This window comes from Vigna umbellata, chromosome 4 (genome assembly GCF_029865625.1).
Source record: "Vigna umbellata cultivar VRB3 chromosome 4, Vumbellata_1.0, whole genome shotgun sequence".
Taxonomy (NCBI): domain Eukaryota; kingdom Viridiplantae; phylum Streptophyta; class Magnoliopsida; order Fabales; family Fabaceae; genus Vigna; species Vigna umbellata.
The window spans coordinates 19,394,734-19,411,392 of record NC_142168.1 but is presented as its reverse complement, the minus strand read 5'-3'; the positions used below and the strand labels follow the sequence as shown (position 1 = coordinate 19,411,392).

Below are 16,659 nucleotides of genomic sequence, written 5' to 3'. Positions count from 1 at the left end.
TCGTTAGCTGTAGTTAACTCCGTTTATGTGAATTTAACGGAAGGGATCTAATTGATACAATTTATACTACTTTGGGATAAAATAGAAGCATTTTTAAAACCGGGTACTAAACGAAAATTCAGCTCTTAACTTGGGGACGAAGTAACCTATTATGCCTTTTAGAAATTATAAGACAAGTGGGATGAAGATTAATGAAAGACTTCTAGCCTTTGTTCTTCCATGGTGTTGGTGTTGGTGTATTGAGGGAACAATCATTTGCTCAACTTTTTGAAAATGATAGGTTGCTGACATATGCACCGAAAAATGGCATTTAATTGTATTGCCCAGATGTCATGTTCAAGGCAAGAAGATTGTCTGTTTGTCATTTTTCTTTTCTTGTTTTTCTGTGAAAAGTTTGCCAGCACTATAATTACTAAGCCATTCTAAATAAAATTGGAGAATTTGCTCTACATAAAATAGAGATGATTAAGAGAATCAACCAATGCTTGTTTAAAAATGAACAACAATGTGAGACAAACAAAAGATTTTGCTCAATAAGTTCAATCCCTTCAATAACCTGTCCAAGAACAAAAAAAAAAGCTTCTTATTCTTTTTCAACTCACTTTTAATTATAACTTGTTTTTATTTGTTTTCTAGATAATATTAATTAAAAATGGTTATGTTTAAAAAATGGCCAAATAAAAATTCATTAAATTTAAATAAAAGGCTACCTAAAAAATAATTATTTTAATTTAAATAAATTACTTAAAAGATAAAATTAAAATATAAAACTGGACACAGAAAATGAGAATTCCCTTTATATATAAATATAGATATGAATAAATACTCTTAGACACACAAAAACACACACACATATATATATATATATAATTTATTATTAAATAATTTTAAATTTGTAAAATTTATTTTAGTTTCATATATCAAAATAGAATATTCGATTTATTGTTTTCTAAACATGTGAAATTATTAATTATTGTTTCATTTAAATTTAGATTCTTTATTTTAATTGACAGAATTGTTTCTGTGGCATCCCAAAATATAATAACCACATCATATAATTTAGGAGTCAACATTCCCAATAAAGAGAACAGTTAGAGTATGACTTGCAATTAAATACGGAATTACAATCATCCAAAATATAATACAGAGTTTCATACTTAGACAGTTTAGAGTATCTAATATTCAAAGGTTTAAATATGTAAATCCTAAGTAGACTGTGCAGCAACATCATTCTCCTCCAGCTCTTGCTCCAGAGGTATTTCCTCAACAACATCTGCTCCCATCCAAGTGGATGATCATCGCAAAGAAAAAAACATACACAAGCAGCACACAACACAGAAGCAAGGGTGAGCTAGATAAACAGGCAATAATCATATTGTTCAATCAATTAATAATCATCATGCTTAGTACATATAAAACAGTTAATACATAACACTTTAAACCATGACTCAACCACTCACGCGACTCATCCGGATTAGTATAACTGTCGAACTATTGGTCGTCTTTGCACTTGCGTAGTTCAGCTGGCACTCCCCAACACTATGCAAGGTAAATCCCCCAATCTGTCTATGTCTAAACTCTAAGACTATAGACGAGGACCTCCCTCTACTCTCACCACTTACACTGCTCTCCTCTATTTGAGCATGAACAGTGCTTCGAGTGTAGGATAGACATACCAGTTCAAAGCTCCATACAGTTATACAGAACAACAACAACACCCCACACATCACTTTCAATCATCTCACCCTGAGATGTCCACTTCATACTCAATCACATCATTTTAAGCCACATAATTCAAATATATGAACATACATACATCCTGGCAGTCAAACAACATCAAACAGCTCAAACAGATGTGGAAAAATATGAAACTAACTGAATCAGGTCTCACAACGCACCAAAATGCAAGGCATGACAGCAAAAATTCGCATAGCGCACCACCCTTGGTGCGTTGAGCAAATTTTCCTGACGAGGGAAGTGTTTTTCAGCTAAAATTCGCATAGCGCACCCCCCTTGATGCGCTGGGCGAATTTTCCTGACAAAAGGACAGTTAAAATATGCATAGCGCACCCTATTTCGCATGGCGAATTAATTCGCAGCATACATCAGACCTCAAACCTCTCGCTATGCACCCCACTCGCTCTTCGAATTAAATGGGCAGTGATCCAAGACCACCACCAGTCGCGTAGGGACAGGATTCGCCATGGCGAGTCCGAAAACAGTGAGCATCACCCTCTGGAAATTCGCACAGCGAATTTCCAAGACAGTGAGCACCCTTTTCAGGGTCTCGCTATGCGAGACAACTCGCGTAGCGACACTGCATAATCTGCAGAACGTGAATTCTGCAGAATCACACACTCACACTAATCCTTACCATTTTCATTTATTTTCTCCAACTTCTAACCCTCATAATTCTTGTATCACACCTAATTAACTTGTCTAGATGATTATAACCCTTCTTAACATGATTCTAGAGTGATTTCTACCACATTTCAACTTAAACCTTCAATCTAATTAACCCAAGGACCCAATTTTGATTCTACCATTTTAAACATGACTTTACTCTGTTTTATGACCCTAACCTGTTCTAATTGACTCATACAAGACCACCACACTGTCCAATTGCACTCAAGACCACCTATGCTTAAACTCCCTACCTTAGTTCCTCTCAAAGGACCAAAAACAATACTCTCTTAACCCTTTACTCATCTAACATGACTAACACATGATTTCCACCTCAACCACATCTCCCTAACCCAATTGGTCATCGGAGAAGAATCAGATGTCTGAACGCATCAGTCTCACCTTCGACGCCAACACATATGACTAGTCACAACTGACTGGACCAGGCCAGGGCTGCTCTATGATCAGGGATGTGCCAACTCAGGTTTTTAAGATTCTTCTATCCTACCAACAAAGTGCTCTCAACAAGTCCCAAGTTACTTATCTAAGTCATCCAAACCACCCTATGGTACTCTAGACTCCAATTGCCCAATTTTGGTACTCCCCTTCCCTCACAGTAACCTGAAACAGTTCGTGTATCCACTCACTATCCATTCTAACTATTTCCCAGAGTTCTTACTCCAATCCAGAAACCAGTACAACCAACACATGTTCATCCAAGTCAAACAAGGTTCAGTACATCATGTATACACACTTTCACATCTTCAACAGGTTCCAATCAACATGTTCACCATAAAAATACAATTAACAGTAAGACAACAAGAAAACTAATTTATCAAACATATACATCATACGTTTCAACAACACAAAGAAGAATAAATAGCTAGCTCCCCTTACCTCAGAGTCGAACTACCAAGCTCACAGGAACGCTCCTTTACGGAGTTTCACCAAATGAGAACTCAACCAAACCCTACAAACCACCAAGGTGGTGACAGTAACAGCTCTTAGAGCTTGATTTAAAAAACCAAAAATTATAAACAAAACCCCCTAGTAACATACAACCAGTAGCATTGCATGTTCTAGGTTTGAGAATGAAGACAGAGAAGGGAAAAGTTAACTCACCGGTCCAATCGAAAATGCGATCGGTTCAAAAGGAAGCCTTCGGTGAGATGAACGTCTGAGCACCCTCCAACTCAAGATTGAAAGGTTCAAAGAGCTGGAAATTTAGAGAGAAGGTAGAGAGAGAGCTTTAGGGCACAAGAGTTTAGAGAGAGAAAAGAATTGAAGTTCAGGGAAGAGAATGAGTTCTGAAAAGCCCCTCCTAAGGTCAAGTTGGCCTTACTCAGATGGACCTGGCTACCCCACATAAGGCCCAAAGACCCTTTGTTAAATTTACAGGCCCTCACAGTTTCTGAAACAATTATATAGTAAATATTTTACTAAAAATATATATAAATAATTTAAATATATTACACAAATTTTATTTTTCAAAATATGTAAATAAGTTAAATATAAAAATTAACAACAATTTACTATTCAATTTTACGCTATAAAATACTTATAATGAATTTTAATTATTTTTATATAAATTTAAATTATTTTTAATACTGGTTCGCAATAAAATATTTATAATTTTTTTTTATTAAATTAAGACGATTAAACCTTGCGTCATTTCCAATTAAAACAAAACGCACGGATATAATTAGAAAAACACTTATTTTCCATTTGCCCAACTTAGTGCAGTGAAGTTCCTCAGTCTTTAGTTAGTCCCATCATCACACAGATCAAACTGACTCAGTTTTCTACAACAACAGCAGCAACACGCAAACTACACCTACGATTAGGGTTTCCGCCATTCCCCAAATATCCATCTTTCAAAAATTAGGGATTCTTCGGCCATGACGGACGGCTATTGGAATCGGCAACAGGCGCTTCTCCCCCACTCCGGCATGCTCAAGCGACCGCGTTCGGAATATGGTTTTTTCTTTTTTCTCGATTTTCTTCGTCTTTTGGTTCTCTTTTGTGCAATTTGCCCACTTTCTCTTGAATTGTTGTGAAAGTTTGCAATTTTCTGTTTCGTTTGTAAATTATTTGTTGTTGGTTGTCACAATTTATTTGGGCGCTAAGTGCCAATCTTCTTACGCGTTAAACGGTGCTAATTTTCTCGCTTATTAGGGCTGCGTTTGAAATGGTTCTGTTGAGGTTTAATGGTGCCTGTCTTTCTTGGGTCTGTTGCGTTTGAAATGGTTCTGTTTGTTAACTTGTGTTCGGATCCTGGTGTTTTTGTTGGAAGACAATCGATCTATTCTTCTAGTGTAGAATTTGTTAAGGTTTTGTTAATGTAGAAAAACAAACGCCTTTTGGACTTTAGGCATTGCATAGGGTTTATACTTGGGGTGAGAATTCAATTTAGGTCTGGGATACTGTTTATTTGGATTTCCTTTTTGTTTAAGATATCGGAGAGCCCAAATAAGTTGACGCCTCTCTTTTTATTTTTGTGTCTGTTTCCTTTGCTACAAAGTTTTGGATTGGTTTTGGGGGGAGGGGTGGATAATACTTTTGTTCATTAATAAATTGCACAATAAAATTTATGTTTGTTGACCTTAATCAGGAGTGATTGTAAGGTTGCATGATACTCTCATTTGACAAAATCTCAATTGTCGAATAAAAGGAAAGTTATATATTAAATAAATAGTTAGTAATTACAAATTTAGTTGCAAGTGAGTTACTTTACGTATTGTAGATATAATATAAGCCACCTGGATTTCATTTTAATTGTTCTCCCATTCAGTTTTTCTCCACGCTGTCAGTTCTCATTGTATCCACCGTGAAGAAGTTTCCCTTTGCATTGCCGCATTGATCTTTGAGAGAGCTGTATCACACACCCACTCATACACATTCACCTTTTCTCTCATTTCCCTACATATTTATAATTGTAAACTCGCTAATTTTGTCTTCAATTTTCCATTTTTACATTATTTTCTGATCAAAATTTTGTCAATCCACATATTTCAGTTCATTTAAAAAAATAGAAAATCCAACCTTATAGAGCAACGATTGCATTTCCATTTGCTACTGGTGTTTTTTTATGGTCCAGCCTCTTGTGAATTCAACTTTGAAACCACAAATTCCTGTCCTCTCTCTCTTGAATTTGTCATTGCAGTTTTTCTTGGTTTTTCCACTTTTCCTACTTTTGGCACCCTGGCTTTGTGAGTTTTATCTTGATCACCATTGTGGTAAGTTGACAGGGGAGCCTCATGTAGTATACCTAGAAAGAACACGTTCTCTTTCATTGGAAGGGGAAGAAGTGTATTTGTCTATTTCCATCTTCTGATAAGAGATATTTGAATGAATGTGGTTCCTATTATCCTGGTTACATTGTTGATCTTTTTTCAAATTGTTTTCTTCTAATGTCCTTTTAATTAAATTTATTGCTGTACTATTTTTTCTTTCCGTTGGTTTAGATATGCTGATTAGTGGATTAGTTAATTTTATTTTATTATGTACACAGTTAGGCTTATTAGGTCCAGAAAGTTTAGTTCATGAAAGCTTGTGTTGTGGGTACATTTTCCGTCTTTTTGTCTAGTTCTTTTTAAAACATTTTCTGTCTATGCCATTTTTGCTTTATTAGTTCCTTTTAATATGTTGGATCTTGATATTCTGATGGTGCATGAGTTGGCAAGTAATGATATCTTTCTGCTGTGTCAGCAAACCATGATTTGGGTTTCATAAAGCTGCACCAAAAAATGGACATTCTTCTATTCTATTCAGTCTATTGCAGTGCCAGTGTATGAATAGGAGTCATATATGATGGGGATTTTTCAATATGGTGTTTACAGCTTTAGTGCTCTTTGCTATAGAATTGATTTGTATCAATTATATTTTTTTAATGTTATTATTTTATTTTTTCATTTCAGATATGCCAGCTTCTGGTCTGTCTTCAGGTAATGAGATTCATAATTATATTGCTCGTGATGATGACCGTACTGGTACTGTTCACCGAATGATAAAGGACACAAAAACAATTGGAACTGCTTATGACCGCTACCTTCAGAGTGGGGTAACACTTCATCTTGCTGTGTTTTCTTAAATATTTCAGTGTTGGTTTTTTGGCACTTTCACTACTGCTTTTTTTTGGGTGTTTCACTGTTTGCTTATGAGACTCATGCATCCTGTTTGTTTATACAGCAGCTTTCTTCATTTGCCTCTGGGGAAGCCAGTACAGTTGGTGGTATTGGGTTGGCTAGGGGTGGTGGTGGGGGATTACCTGGCCATTCACTAGCTGATCCTGCTGTTTTGGGGCGTCATGGGGGTGGTGGTCCAGATCTAGCACCAAATGGACGGGGTGTTAATTATGGTGGTCAGCTACCTGTAGATGCTGTTTCCAGGCCTGGACCTGAGACGGTACCTCTACCTCCAGATGCTTCTAGCACTTTGTATGTTGAAGGTCTCCCCTCTGATAGTACAAGAAGAGAAGTGGCTCGTATCCCTTTTATTCTAATGCAATGCTTGGGATTTTCATCTTCTTGCTTTTCATTTATTTCCAGAGTTACATTGATTTTAGTTCTGTTATTCAAATTCCTTGACATCACCTTAGATATCTTCCGCCCCTTTGTTGGGTATAGAGAAGTGAGACTTGTGAGCAAAGAATCCAAACATGTAAGTGCACTGTTTGCAACAGATGCTTGCTTGTCATCTTTTGGTTATTTAGTTTATTGGTAAAAATTTGCATCCTCTTTGTGGTGAAATGGCTGTTCAATGCAGCGGGGTGGAGACCCTTTAATCCTTTGTTTTGTGGACTTTGCAAATCCAGCTTGTGCAGCAACTGCTATGAGTGCCTTGCAAGGTATCATTTACAATTACCTTCTGATATATAAGTAAATTATGTTTTGGTTTTGTAAATTACATGCCTGCATCATTTTAAAATGAGATGAAATGTTGATGATTGCTATGAATTACAGAGCATTCAGGCAGAATTTATTGTGCAAATAGAATCAGATGTGAACATTCTGCTCTATTCTTGTTTGTTCCAGCCCCTAGCGAAACCAAAATGTCATCCACGCTTGGATCTTATGTTGTTCTGATTTATATTTAAAATGCCTTCTTCTTTTGTGGAACTGAATTTGGACCTCATTTCTTGTTATGCTTATATCAAAACGCACTAAAGACAATCCATATGTCATATTTTATCCTATTCTACGCACATGTCAAACACTGCCTTTGCATGTTTAAATCTTTTGAACTAATGGCTATGGTTGGGACCATGTTCCTAATGATAAAGCTGTTAGAAAATCTATAAAATATCTCAACATTATTGCATGTTAGAATATTTTATAATTATTTGATTACCTCTTGGGAGTAGTTGCTATCTTTCATTATTTTCTTTTGGTTAAGCTATAGGAAGGAGGGAGACATTGAGCTGAAACCTCATGTTTTTTAGACAACATAGATGCTTAATTTATATTGAAAAAAATGGAATCAACACAATAAATAGAGATTTCGTATCCTCTTATCATATATATGGGAATAAATAAAACGTTCTTAATAATAAATATATAATCTAGATACTTTTTGTGAGATTTGCATTATAACACCCCCTAAAAGCTGAAGCATTTAGGTCGCATATGTGCCCAACATCTTGCAAATATAAACAATCCTTGGTCTTGTTAAAGGATTGTTAAAGGACTTGGTGAATATGTTAACCAACTATTCACTAGAGTCGAAAACAATCTAGTGATGTCTCTTGGCTCCAATTTTTCTCACATGAAATGACAATCACCTCAATATGTTTGGTCCTCTCATGAAAGACAAGATTAGAGAGAGTTGAGAGAAGCTAAAAAGCCTTATTTCACTTAGTAAATCTGATACAACTTACTATTGCATTTATAGGAGACAGTAGTTCTGAAAAGTAAAAGGGTGGGAAGCCCCTAACAAAACCCTAAAGTAAAACCCCTTACATAAATATTAATAATAAAGACATTTCATTTCAACACTCCCCCTCAAGATGGAGCATATAGATCATATGCACCAAGCTTGGAACATATAAATTGAATCGTAAGCCCCCTTAGAGATTTGGTCAGAATGTCTGCGAGTTTTTCATTAGAGTTGACAAACACAGTAATAAGATCCTTTGACAACAACTTCTCTCTAATAAAATGATTATCAATCTCTATGTGTTTTGTTCTTTCATGAAACACTGGATTGGAGGCAATGTGAAGGGCGGCTTGATTGTTACAATACAACTTCATCTACTCATTTTCACAAAATTTCAACTCTTAAAGGAGTTGTCTAATCCACACAAGTTCGCATGTAGTTAGAGCCATAGACCGATACTCAGCTTCAACACTAGATTGAGCAACAACACTTTGTTTCTTACATTTCCAAGATATAAGGTTTCCTCTAAGTAAAACACTATCCTATGGTAGATCTTTTGTCAATTGGACAACCAACCGAGTCTGCATCACAATATCCTTCAACTTGAGTGCTTCCCTTGTCCCCATACAACAATCCCTGTCTTGGGTTCTCTCTTACATATGTCGTGTGTTTGGTTCTATCATGCTGCACTAGATTATGAGCTATGTTAATATCAGATTTCTTATCACAATAAAGTCTCATTGATTCATCTGACTTTATTCTTAAGTCTTCCAAGATGATCTTTAACCATAGTAGTTCACATATCCCTTGTGCCATTGCCTTGAATTCTGCTTCAGCAGAGGATCTGGTTATCACATTTTGTTTTTTACTCTTCCAAGTCACAAGATTTCCGCCAAGGAAAGTGCAATACCCCGTAGTTGACCTCCTGTCCACAATTGACCCTGCATAGTCTGCATAAGTATATACTTCCACACTTACATTCCTATTTCGTTCAAACAAAATTCCCCTGCATGGGATTCCCTTCAAATATTGCACAATTCTTAGTGCGGCTTGTAAGTGAACCTCCTTAGGTTGGTGCATGAACTAGCTAACAAGGCTTACAACAAATGCAACATTAGGCCTAGTGTGAGATAAATAAATCAGTCTACCAACTAACCTCTGATACATTTCCTTGTCAACTGCAGTACCTTCTACATTCCCCAACTTCATGTTTGGATCAATTGGTGTACTCGAAGGCTTGCATGCTGTCTTCCCTATTTCTTTCAACAAATTTGTGATGTATTTTTGCTGAGATATAAATATTCTCTTTTTAGAATGGGCCACTTCAATCCCTAAGAAATACTTCAATTTTTCCGAGGTCTTGATTTCAAATTCCTTGGCTAGATGTTGGCCTAAGAGTTGTTGTTGCTTCTCATCATCACCTGTTACTATAATATCATCTACATAAACCAATAGCACTGTAACTCTCCCTGATTTAGAGTGTTTAATGAACCAAGTGTGGTCTCCTTGACTTTGTTTAAAGCCCAGACCTATCATAACTTTAGTAAACCTTCCAAACCACGCTCTTGGTGAATGTTTGAACCCATACAATGCCTTTTTTAGCTTGCAAACAGTGTTGGCAGCTGTTTTTCCCTCATATCCAGGGGGCAATTCCATGTAAATCTCAATTTCTCCATGAAGGAAGCAATTTTTAACGTCAAATTGATGCATTGGAGATTAAAGGATTAGGGATAGTTACCTCATGTAATGTTGGGTTGGATGGTTGAACATGGATAGACTTTGGAATGGTCTTTGTCTTCCTTGTATAAACCAGATTTTTACCAAATCTTACATTAGCCCTATCTTGAGTGAATTTAGTGAGTTCCTTCTCAGCTGTTACACTTTTAGTCCTTATTTCTGGTCCTAAGCTTAAGTCAGGAAGCATAAGGATATCATCTTCATTTGTTGTAGTCTCCTCCTGAAGATGATCTTTATAGAAGTAACTTTTGTGCTCAAAAAAGGTGACATCACAAGACAATTTTTTGGATGGTGGGTGATAGCATTTATATCCCTTTTGTGTAGATGAGTAACCTATGAAAACACATTTTTAGGCTCTAGGATCAAGTTTTCTTCTAGCATGTTCAATCGTCCTCCCTGATTGTTGGTTTTGTATGATACAATCATTGTTAGAAATAATAACATTGCATGAGAGATCGTGTATGAGTTTTTTAATGGAGACTAAGCTAACAAATAATTTAGGAATATGAAGGACATTTTTAAGGGTCCTTGACCTGCTGCAGTCATCAGAGAGCCATTAGCTATGGATATTTTCTTGTTGCTAGGGCTAGGGGTGTAAGAGGAGAAAATGTTAGATAAGGGTGTCATATGGTCTATAGCCCCAGAATCTAGTATCCAATATGGGTTAGGGTGTTTATCTGAGGTATTAAGTCCAAAAGAGATAAACTTTCCCTTTACCTTTTAAAGTTTTGCGAACAAGTTGGGCCCATTTCAGATAATTTGTCCCATTTAAGTGGTAGGCAGTGTTGAGGTTCTGGAGTTGTTCCTGATTGGTTTGTGATGCGATAGGCACCACTTCAGTAGTGTGGTTTGCCATGTTCAAGCAACAGAACGATGGTAATGCACTGAGAAGAGATTTGAAAGGAAAAGCACTACAAAAGAAAGAAAACTGTAGCAATGAAGGCTATGGTGTAGAGTTGTGTTGGCAACAACAATGAAGGTTGTTTTTGAAAGGGAGAGTGGCAGTAATGAAGGCTGCCAGCTAGGGTTTTAGTGCACAGTTAGAGGCGGCTCCCAAATGTTGAGAGCTCTGATGCCATCTCATAATTTAGGGTAAAACGTATATATTATTATGCTGAGATTACAAATCCATATATACAATGCTAGAAAGCTATTTTGGGAAGTATAATAGCTCCTAAAGAAAGAATCCTTTTATTTCAGGGATATCCTAATCATACCTGATAATTATAATCTCCTAAATGAGGAAGAAATATAACTAATAAAAGCAAAGACTTTAATAGAAATAATACAACTAAAAAGATTCTAACATGTTAAGAAGTGGACTATAAGCCTAACTCAACCTCACAAAAACTGGCTCATAAGGTGAGGTTTGCATCCACTTATATATTATAAATTGGCCTTAACTCTAGTCGATGTGAGACTTCCAACACACTCCCTCACGCCGAGGTATATACATCTCGAACGTGAGAGTAGATATTAATGGGTGGCTCGATAGCGAGTGGAACAATACGCTTAACAAATAATAAATATCGCTAGGATAGGCTCTAACCATAGCTCTGATACCATGTTAAAAAGTAGATTTTAAGCCTAATTCAACCCCACAAAACCGGCTTGTAAGGTGAGGTTTGCATCCACTTTATATTATAAATTGATCTTATCTCTAGTCGATGTGAGACTTCCATCAGTTAGTAATTTGAACTTAGAATCCATGAGAATCTCCAGTGATTTCACACTTGATAGCTAGTTTCTTTGACATCAAGAGCAGGCTTCCTCTTTAAGATTATTGAGGCATTCTTGGATTCTGCAACTTCTATACACAAACAAGTATCGAAAGTTCCAAGTTTTACTTTGGAAGTAGTAAGAGAGGGTACTACTTGAGGCTTATAATTCGGTTTGGTCATTGTTGTAATTTCAATATCATCCACAGACAATGAGATAAAGTTTCCCTTAGGTGAATGGGGATGGAAGACAAAGTGGTCAAGTTCACTATGAATCAAATTGAATTTTGTACCACAATCCAAAAGTGGCCTATCCAAAAGAGTTCTTAATATTAGATCAGAATAGCTGCCAATGATAAATGACAAGTGATAAGTCCTAACCATTTGGGAACCCACTCTCAATAGAACCAAACACTTAAATACTCTAATGAGGATCTCTTACTACTCAATTTTGGATTTGACCACTCTATAATACCCATGTTCCCGTTATAGCACTGCCCTTTGTTGACATTTGGACGTCTTTCACTCTATGACACTTCATTCAATACCCTCTTAATTAGAATCCTTAACTAGTCATAACACTTTGTATGTGGCCCTTTTGAGACATTGACAACCAACTCTTATACTTATACCAATTGATAAAAATCCAAGCATTCTGGGAATCCTCCCTCAAAAGCTAAAGGGAGAACCATACCCATAAATAGTCCATTATGCATCTTGGACTACTCGATATGGGACTTGGGCACCCTAAAATACTCAAGTTCCTACCGACAACCAGAGAGAATAATAGTTAGACAAAATTTATTTGGATCAACGACGAGAAAGTATCTAAGTAATTTTGCAATTTAATGGTATGCTTTGCACCACACTAGTCTTCTATCCATTTTTTCTGGGTCAACTTCAAAGGGAGAGGTGGGGGGTGTGGAGTGGTGTTGGTAAAGCCAATGACGGTCAATAATCCATTTTGGGTGAGACGATGCTTCACTTATAGAGTTAGGAATCAAGAATAAAAACATAAGACAAAGGATAAAGGCAAACATAATATGAAGGAGAAGGGCAATGATAACTAAGGTTAATATAGTGGGGGGTGGATTGAGTCAAATATGTTTTCTCATAGAAATAGGTGAATCATTTTCAGTAGGCGGACCCAAATCCTGTTATGAAGAAAGCACTAGTGAATGATCAACTTGTCATCGCGAGTTGTCACAAGAGCATGTACATTACTGTCATGAGGTTGTGAGCATGGTTATCAAACTCACGGGTTAACTTGTTAACTGGGACTATTTACATGCTCACTCATCGCTTCTGAAAGCAAACTCGTTTTTTGTGTGGAATCAGTAAACTTGGTGGCAAAATTGGTAAACTTGTATCAAATTGCGTGTTTAGAAGTGTGTGAGTGAGTTTGATGGAAATTTTTTTTAAACCAAGTCGTAGGCATATGAACTCACAAGATTAGGGCTTTTGTATTTAATCCCCTTCTTTTTAACTCCATCGCGCATTACCTTCTTGCCTCACTCGTAGTTGTAAAGCCCATCATTGTTTTTGACGTTGTTGCTCGCAATCTCTGTCAACTATTGTCCAAGGTCGTTGTCACTAGCCGTCGCTTGCCGTGGGTCACCGTTGCTCGTTGTGGGTCGTTGTTTCTTGCGTATGTCGCTGATGTGTTTGTCGTGGACATTGGCACTGTTTCACAATCGCCTGGTCAAAATAGTTTTTGGGTTTTTGTTGCTTTTTAATTTCTCAGCCCCTCTGTTTCGCACTCTTTGTTTTTAATTTCGAATTGTTTTTAATTGTTGCACTGCTTTTTTTTTTAAAATTTTTTATTTGTAGTGAAAAATTAAATTATTAGGTAATCTTCCTGAACATTTTGACATTTTAATTTATCTTTTATAATATTTATATGAACTTATATTTGAATATATATAATTTTGTAAACTTATTTTTATTAGGATGTTTTTCATATAATTTTTTTTTTCATGTAAAGTAAACTGAGTTTACAAGTTAAGTTTACAAGTTGAGTTTACTTGGTTGTCACGAGTTTTGTGTAAACTCTTGAGTTTGACAACTTTAATCGTGAGTGACCTTGATAAGTTTGAACGGGTTGCTACTTGGGTCTCTCCTTTGGAAGCATCTAGGGAAACCACAAGGTCATCTTTGAGAAACAGATGGAGGTGGAACAAAAGTAAGGGCTCTTTTTGTTGACATGAGACACCATTATGTGAGAAGAATGAGAATTATCAAAATAATAAAGACTAGAAGGGAGACGTAAATAAATATGAAATATTTTGAAGGTAGGAGCGAAATAACAAAAACCTTTATATGATATAATGTCCTAGAAGACATTTAATGTACCTTGCCAAATGTTTGTACATGCAGTTAAATTATGATCAAAGCAATTGGAATCAACTTCATTAGGAGGGATTGCATGAACATATGTATGAGAAAAAATGTAAGAATGTGGGACTCGGTTATTTATGACAAAAGATGTCTTGTGATTAAAACGTTGTGAGAGCTGTATCTCATAAGAAGCGGTAGGGACGATTGCCACGAAGGAGAAGAGTTATCTTAATAAGATTCTTTTATGCTTAGCCGCCTCATTTTGTTGAGGAGTGTGTACATAGGATGTTCAGTGAAAAATGTAAAAAATGTAAAAAATGTAATTGATTTACCAGTATGAGCAATCAAAGCAGTAGTGCCTAAATGTTGGCTGCTATCAAACCATTGAACAAAATTCTCGTCAAGGACAAGGTTGTCAAATTCGAGAATTTATTTAAACTCGGAAGAGTTTAGTAAACTTGACTCGTAACTTCACATGAAAAAAAGTATTTATATGCTTCTGGAACTACTTTGATCATCGAACTTTTTATTTCATCACAAACAGAAGCACAAGGTTCAAATCCTCCCTACTTCTAGCAAGATGATGCTTGAATCTAAATATTTCTCCACTCACAATCTTTGAGCAATAATTTTACATTTAACTTTTCTACCATTACCATTAATATCTGTCTTAAGTTTCTATCCAATATCTGATATGTTCCCTAGAATAATTTTACTTCTACTTTTAATAGATGAAGATGCACTTGGATTGTTCTCAATTGAATTTGAACCATTACCAAACATCCTGCTTTAGTTTCAGCTAACTACAAAATTCCGAAATAAAAAATTATCTAAGTGTAGGGTCACTTATTTGTCACAAGGGAGAGGATAAAATTTTAGTCACAATGCTGATAAAAAGTAAAATCAGGAGTGACTGGACATAAAACGTGAGGTGCAGCGATGCAAAATGAAAAATAAAACATAGCGAACCTGTAGACGTGAGGTGTGAGGGGCTATCTATGAACTGACACCACCCATGGTAACCGGGAATGTGATGGCGGCTGACGATCGCTTGCAACGTGAAAATGAGAGAGAGAGCATGAGAACAAGAACTGCAATCGTATGAGACTAAGGAAGAAGATGGGCTTGTTTGAAAGAAGATGATTCAAAAACCCTAATATGATGAGTCAGCCCTAAAATTGACTTCGTTTTATAAAAAAAGTTTCTCGACTAAGTCACCAACTCAGAAGCACACTCACGAGTTCGACTGAGTCTATCGATTCTACCTTTGATTCTACTATTCTACTTCAAAACCAAGTTTGCTTCCAAATTAACTCGGAATCCATGTGTAAATACTTAAACTCATGTGAGTTAATGAGTCAATTTGCCAGTTTAATTACCATGGTGAGGGGTAAGATTAACCTGGTATGATCTGCAGGCTGTGGGGGTCTTTGTAGGAGATGTGTAATGTGAGATCCATTGGCTTGGAAAGGGGACGAGGTTGGGTTTGGGGTGTGGCATTGATTAGTATAGAGAGGGCAGAAAATTGGAAGTTAGTTTGGACGAACGCATAAAGAGGCCGACGAAGTAGCCTGTGAGTAGAGCAGTTGTATGGTTTGTAATCGTAAGAAGAAAGCCAAGTATATTTGATGAACTTGTTTTGAGAGATCTCATGGTAATTAATATTTTTAAAGTCTGGTCTTTGACAGACTTGTATAGCAGCATTGTGTGATCAATGTAGCCTATGTCAACTACTGTGTATAATGCTTTTGTTCATCTTGTAGTGATTAAAGGAAATTTAAGTTCTGTAAGAATACTAAATAAATGACTAGAATCGAAAATAAATTAGATTAATAAAACTAGAATACAGTGGCATGTGCTGTGCTCCCTTGGTTGGGAAATCTAACAGTTTCTTATACTCAGCGACTTCACATATTTTGGTGCAGAAAAAACTTCTTGGTGTTTACTGACATTGTGGTTGATGTACAGGTTATAAAGTTGATGAGCTCAACCCTGAGTCCAGTCACTTGCGGCTTCAGTTTTCCCGGTATCCTGGTCCAAGAAGTGGACCTGCATCTCGAGGTAAAAGATGAGCTTGTTCTCATTGGCCATTTATGTGTTATGCTCATCTGAATGTCGGTGATTCTTTATACCATGTATTGGGGGAGATACTCCATATGCCGTTTTATTTGTTCCCTCCGGATATTAGGGCATTTGAAATGCATAAAATATTTATAGGATGAGATCAGAGTACAATTTCAATTAGAAAAAGTCTAACAAATTTGGATTTTTAGTACATGTATTCAATTACTCTGCTGTATCATTATTTGTTAAATTTAGTATATTAACTGATCTATGGTAGCGTTTACTGTTACGTTATTGGTCATCCTGTTACGTTTCATACCATACTGGGGATGTGTGCAAATTGGGTGGACTGTAATGTAATGTTGGTTATTCCAAAAGCTTTTTTAGCGTAGGAATGTGTTAAACTACTGATCTTTGCTACAAAATCCTTTTACCACAAGCTAGTTTAGACATCACAACGTGTTCGTGGTTATATATTTTTAACCTGAATTGGTTAAAAGCCTTTCGAGTATTTGATCAACACATC

General features: G+C 36.3%; 1 protein-coding gene across 2 annotated transcripts; it reads left to right on the top strand.

Annotated features, from left to right (window-relative positions):
* The first annotated feature begins 4,126 nt into the window (after positions 1-4,126).
* Positions 4,127-16,402, top strand: LOC148199466 (RNA-binding protein 1-like). 2 transcript variants are annotated; one of them, XM_088114394.1, is made up of 6 exons: positions 4,127-4,380; positions 6,321-6,463; positions 6,595-6,886; positions 7,001-7,062; positions 7,168-7,249; positions 16,038-16,402. In XM_088114394.1, exons 1-6 carry the CDS (start codon positions 4,302-4,304, stop codon positions 16,139-16,141), a joined length of 762 nt encoding a protein of 253 aa, XP_087970520.1. In that variant the 5' UTR covers positions 4,127-4,301; the 3' UTR covers positions 16,142-16,402. The 2 variants fall into 2 exon arrangements, with proteins under 2 accessions (XP_087970520.1, XP_087970519.1); XM_088114393.1 differs by having other exon boundaries at positions 4,128-4,380; positions 6,592-6,886.
* The last annotated feature ends 257 nt before the right edge of the window (positions 16,403-16,659 follow it).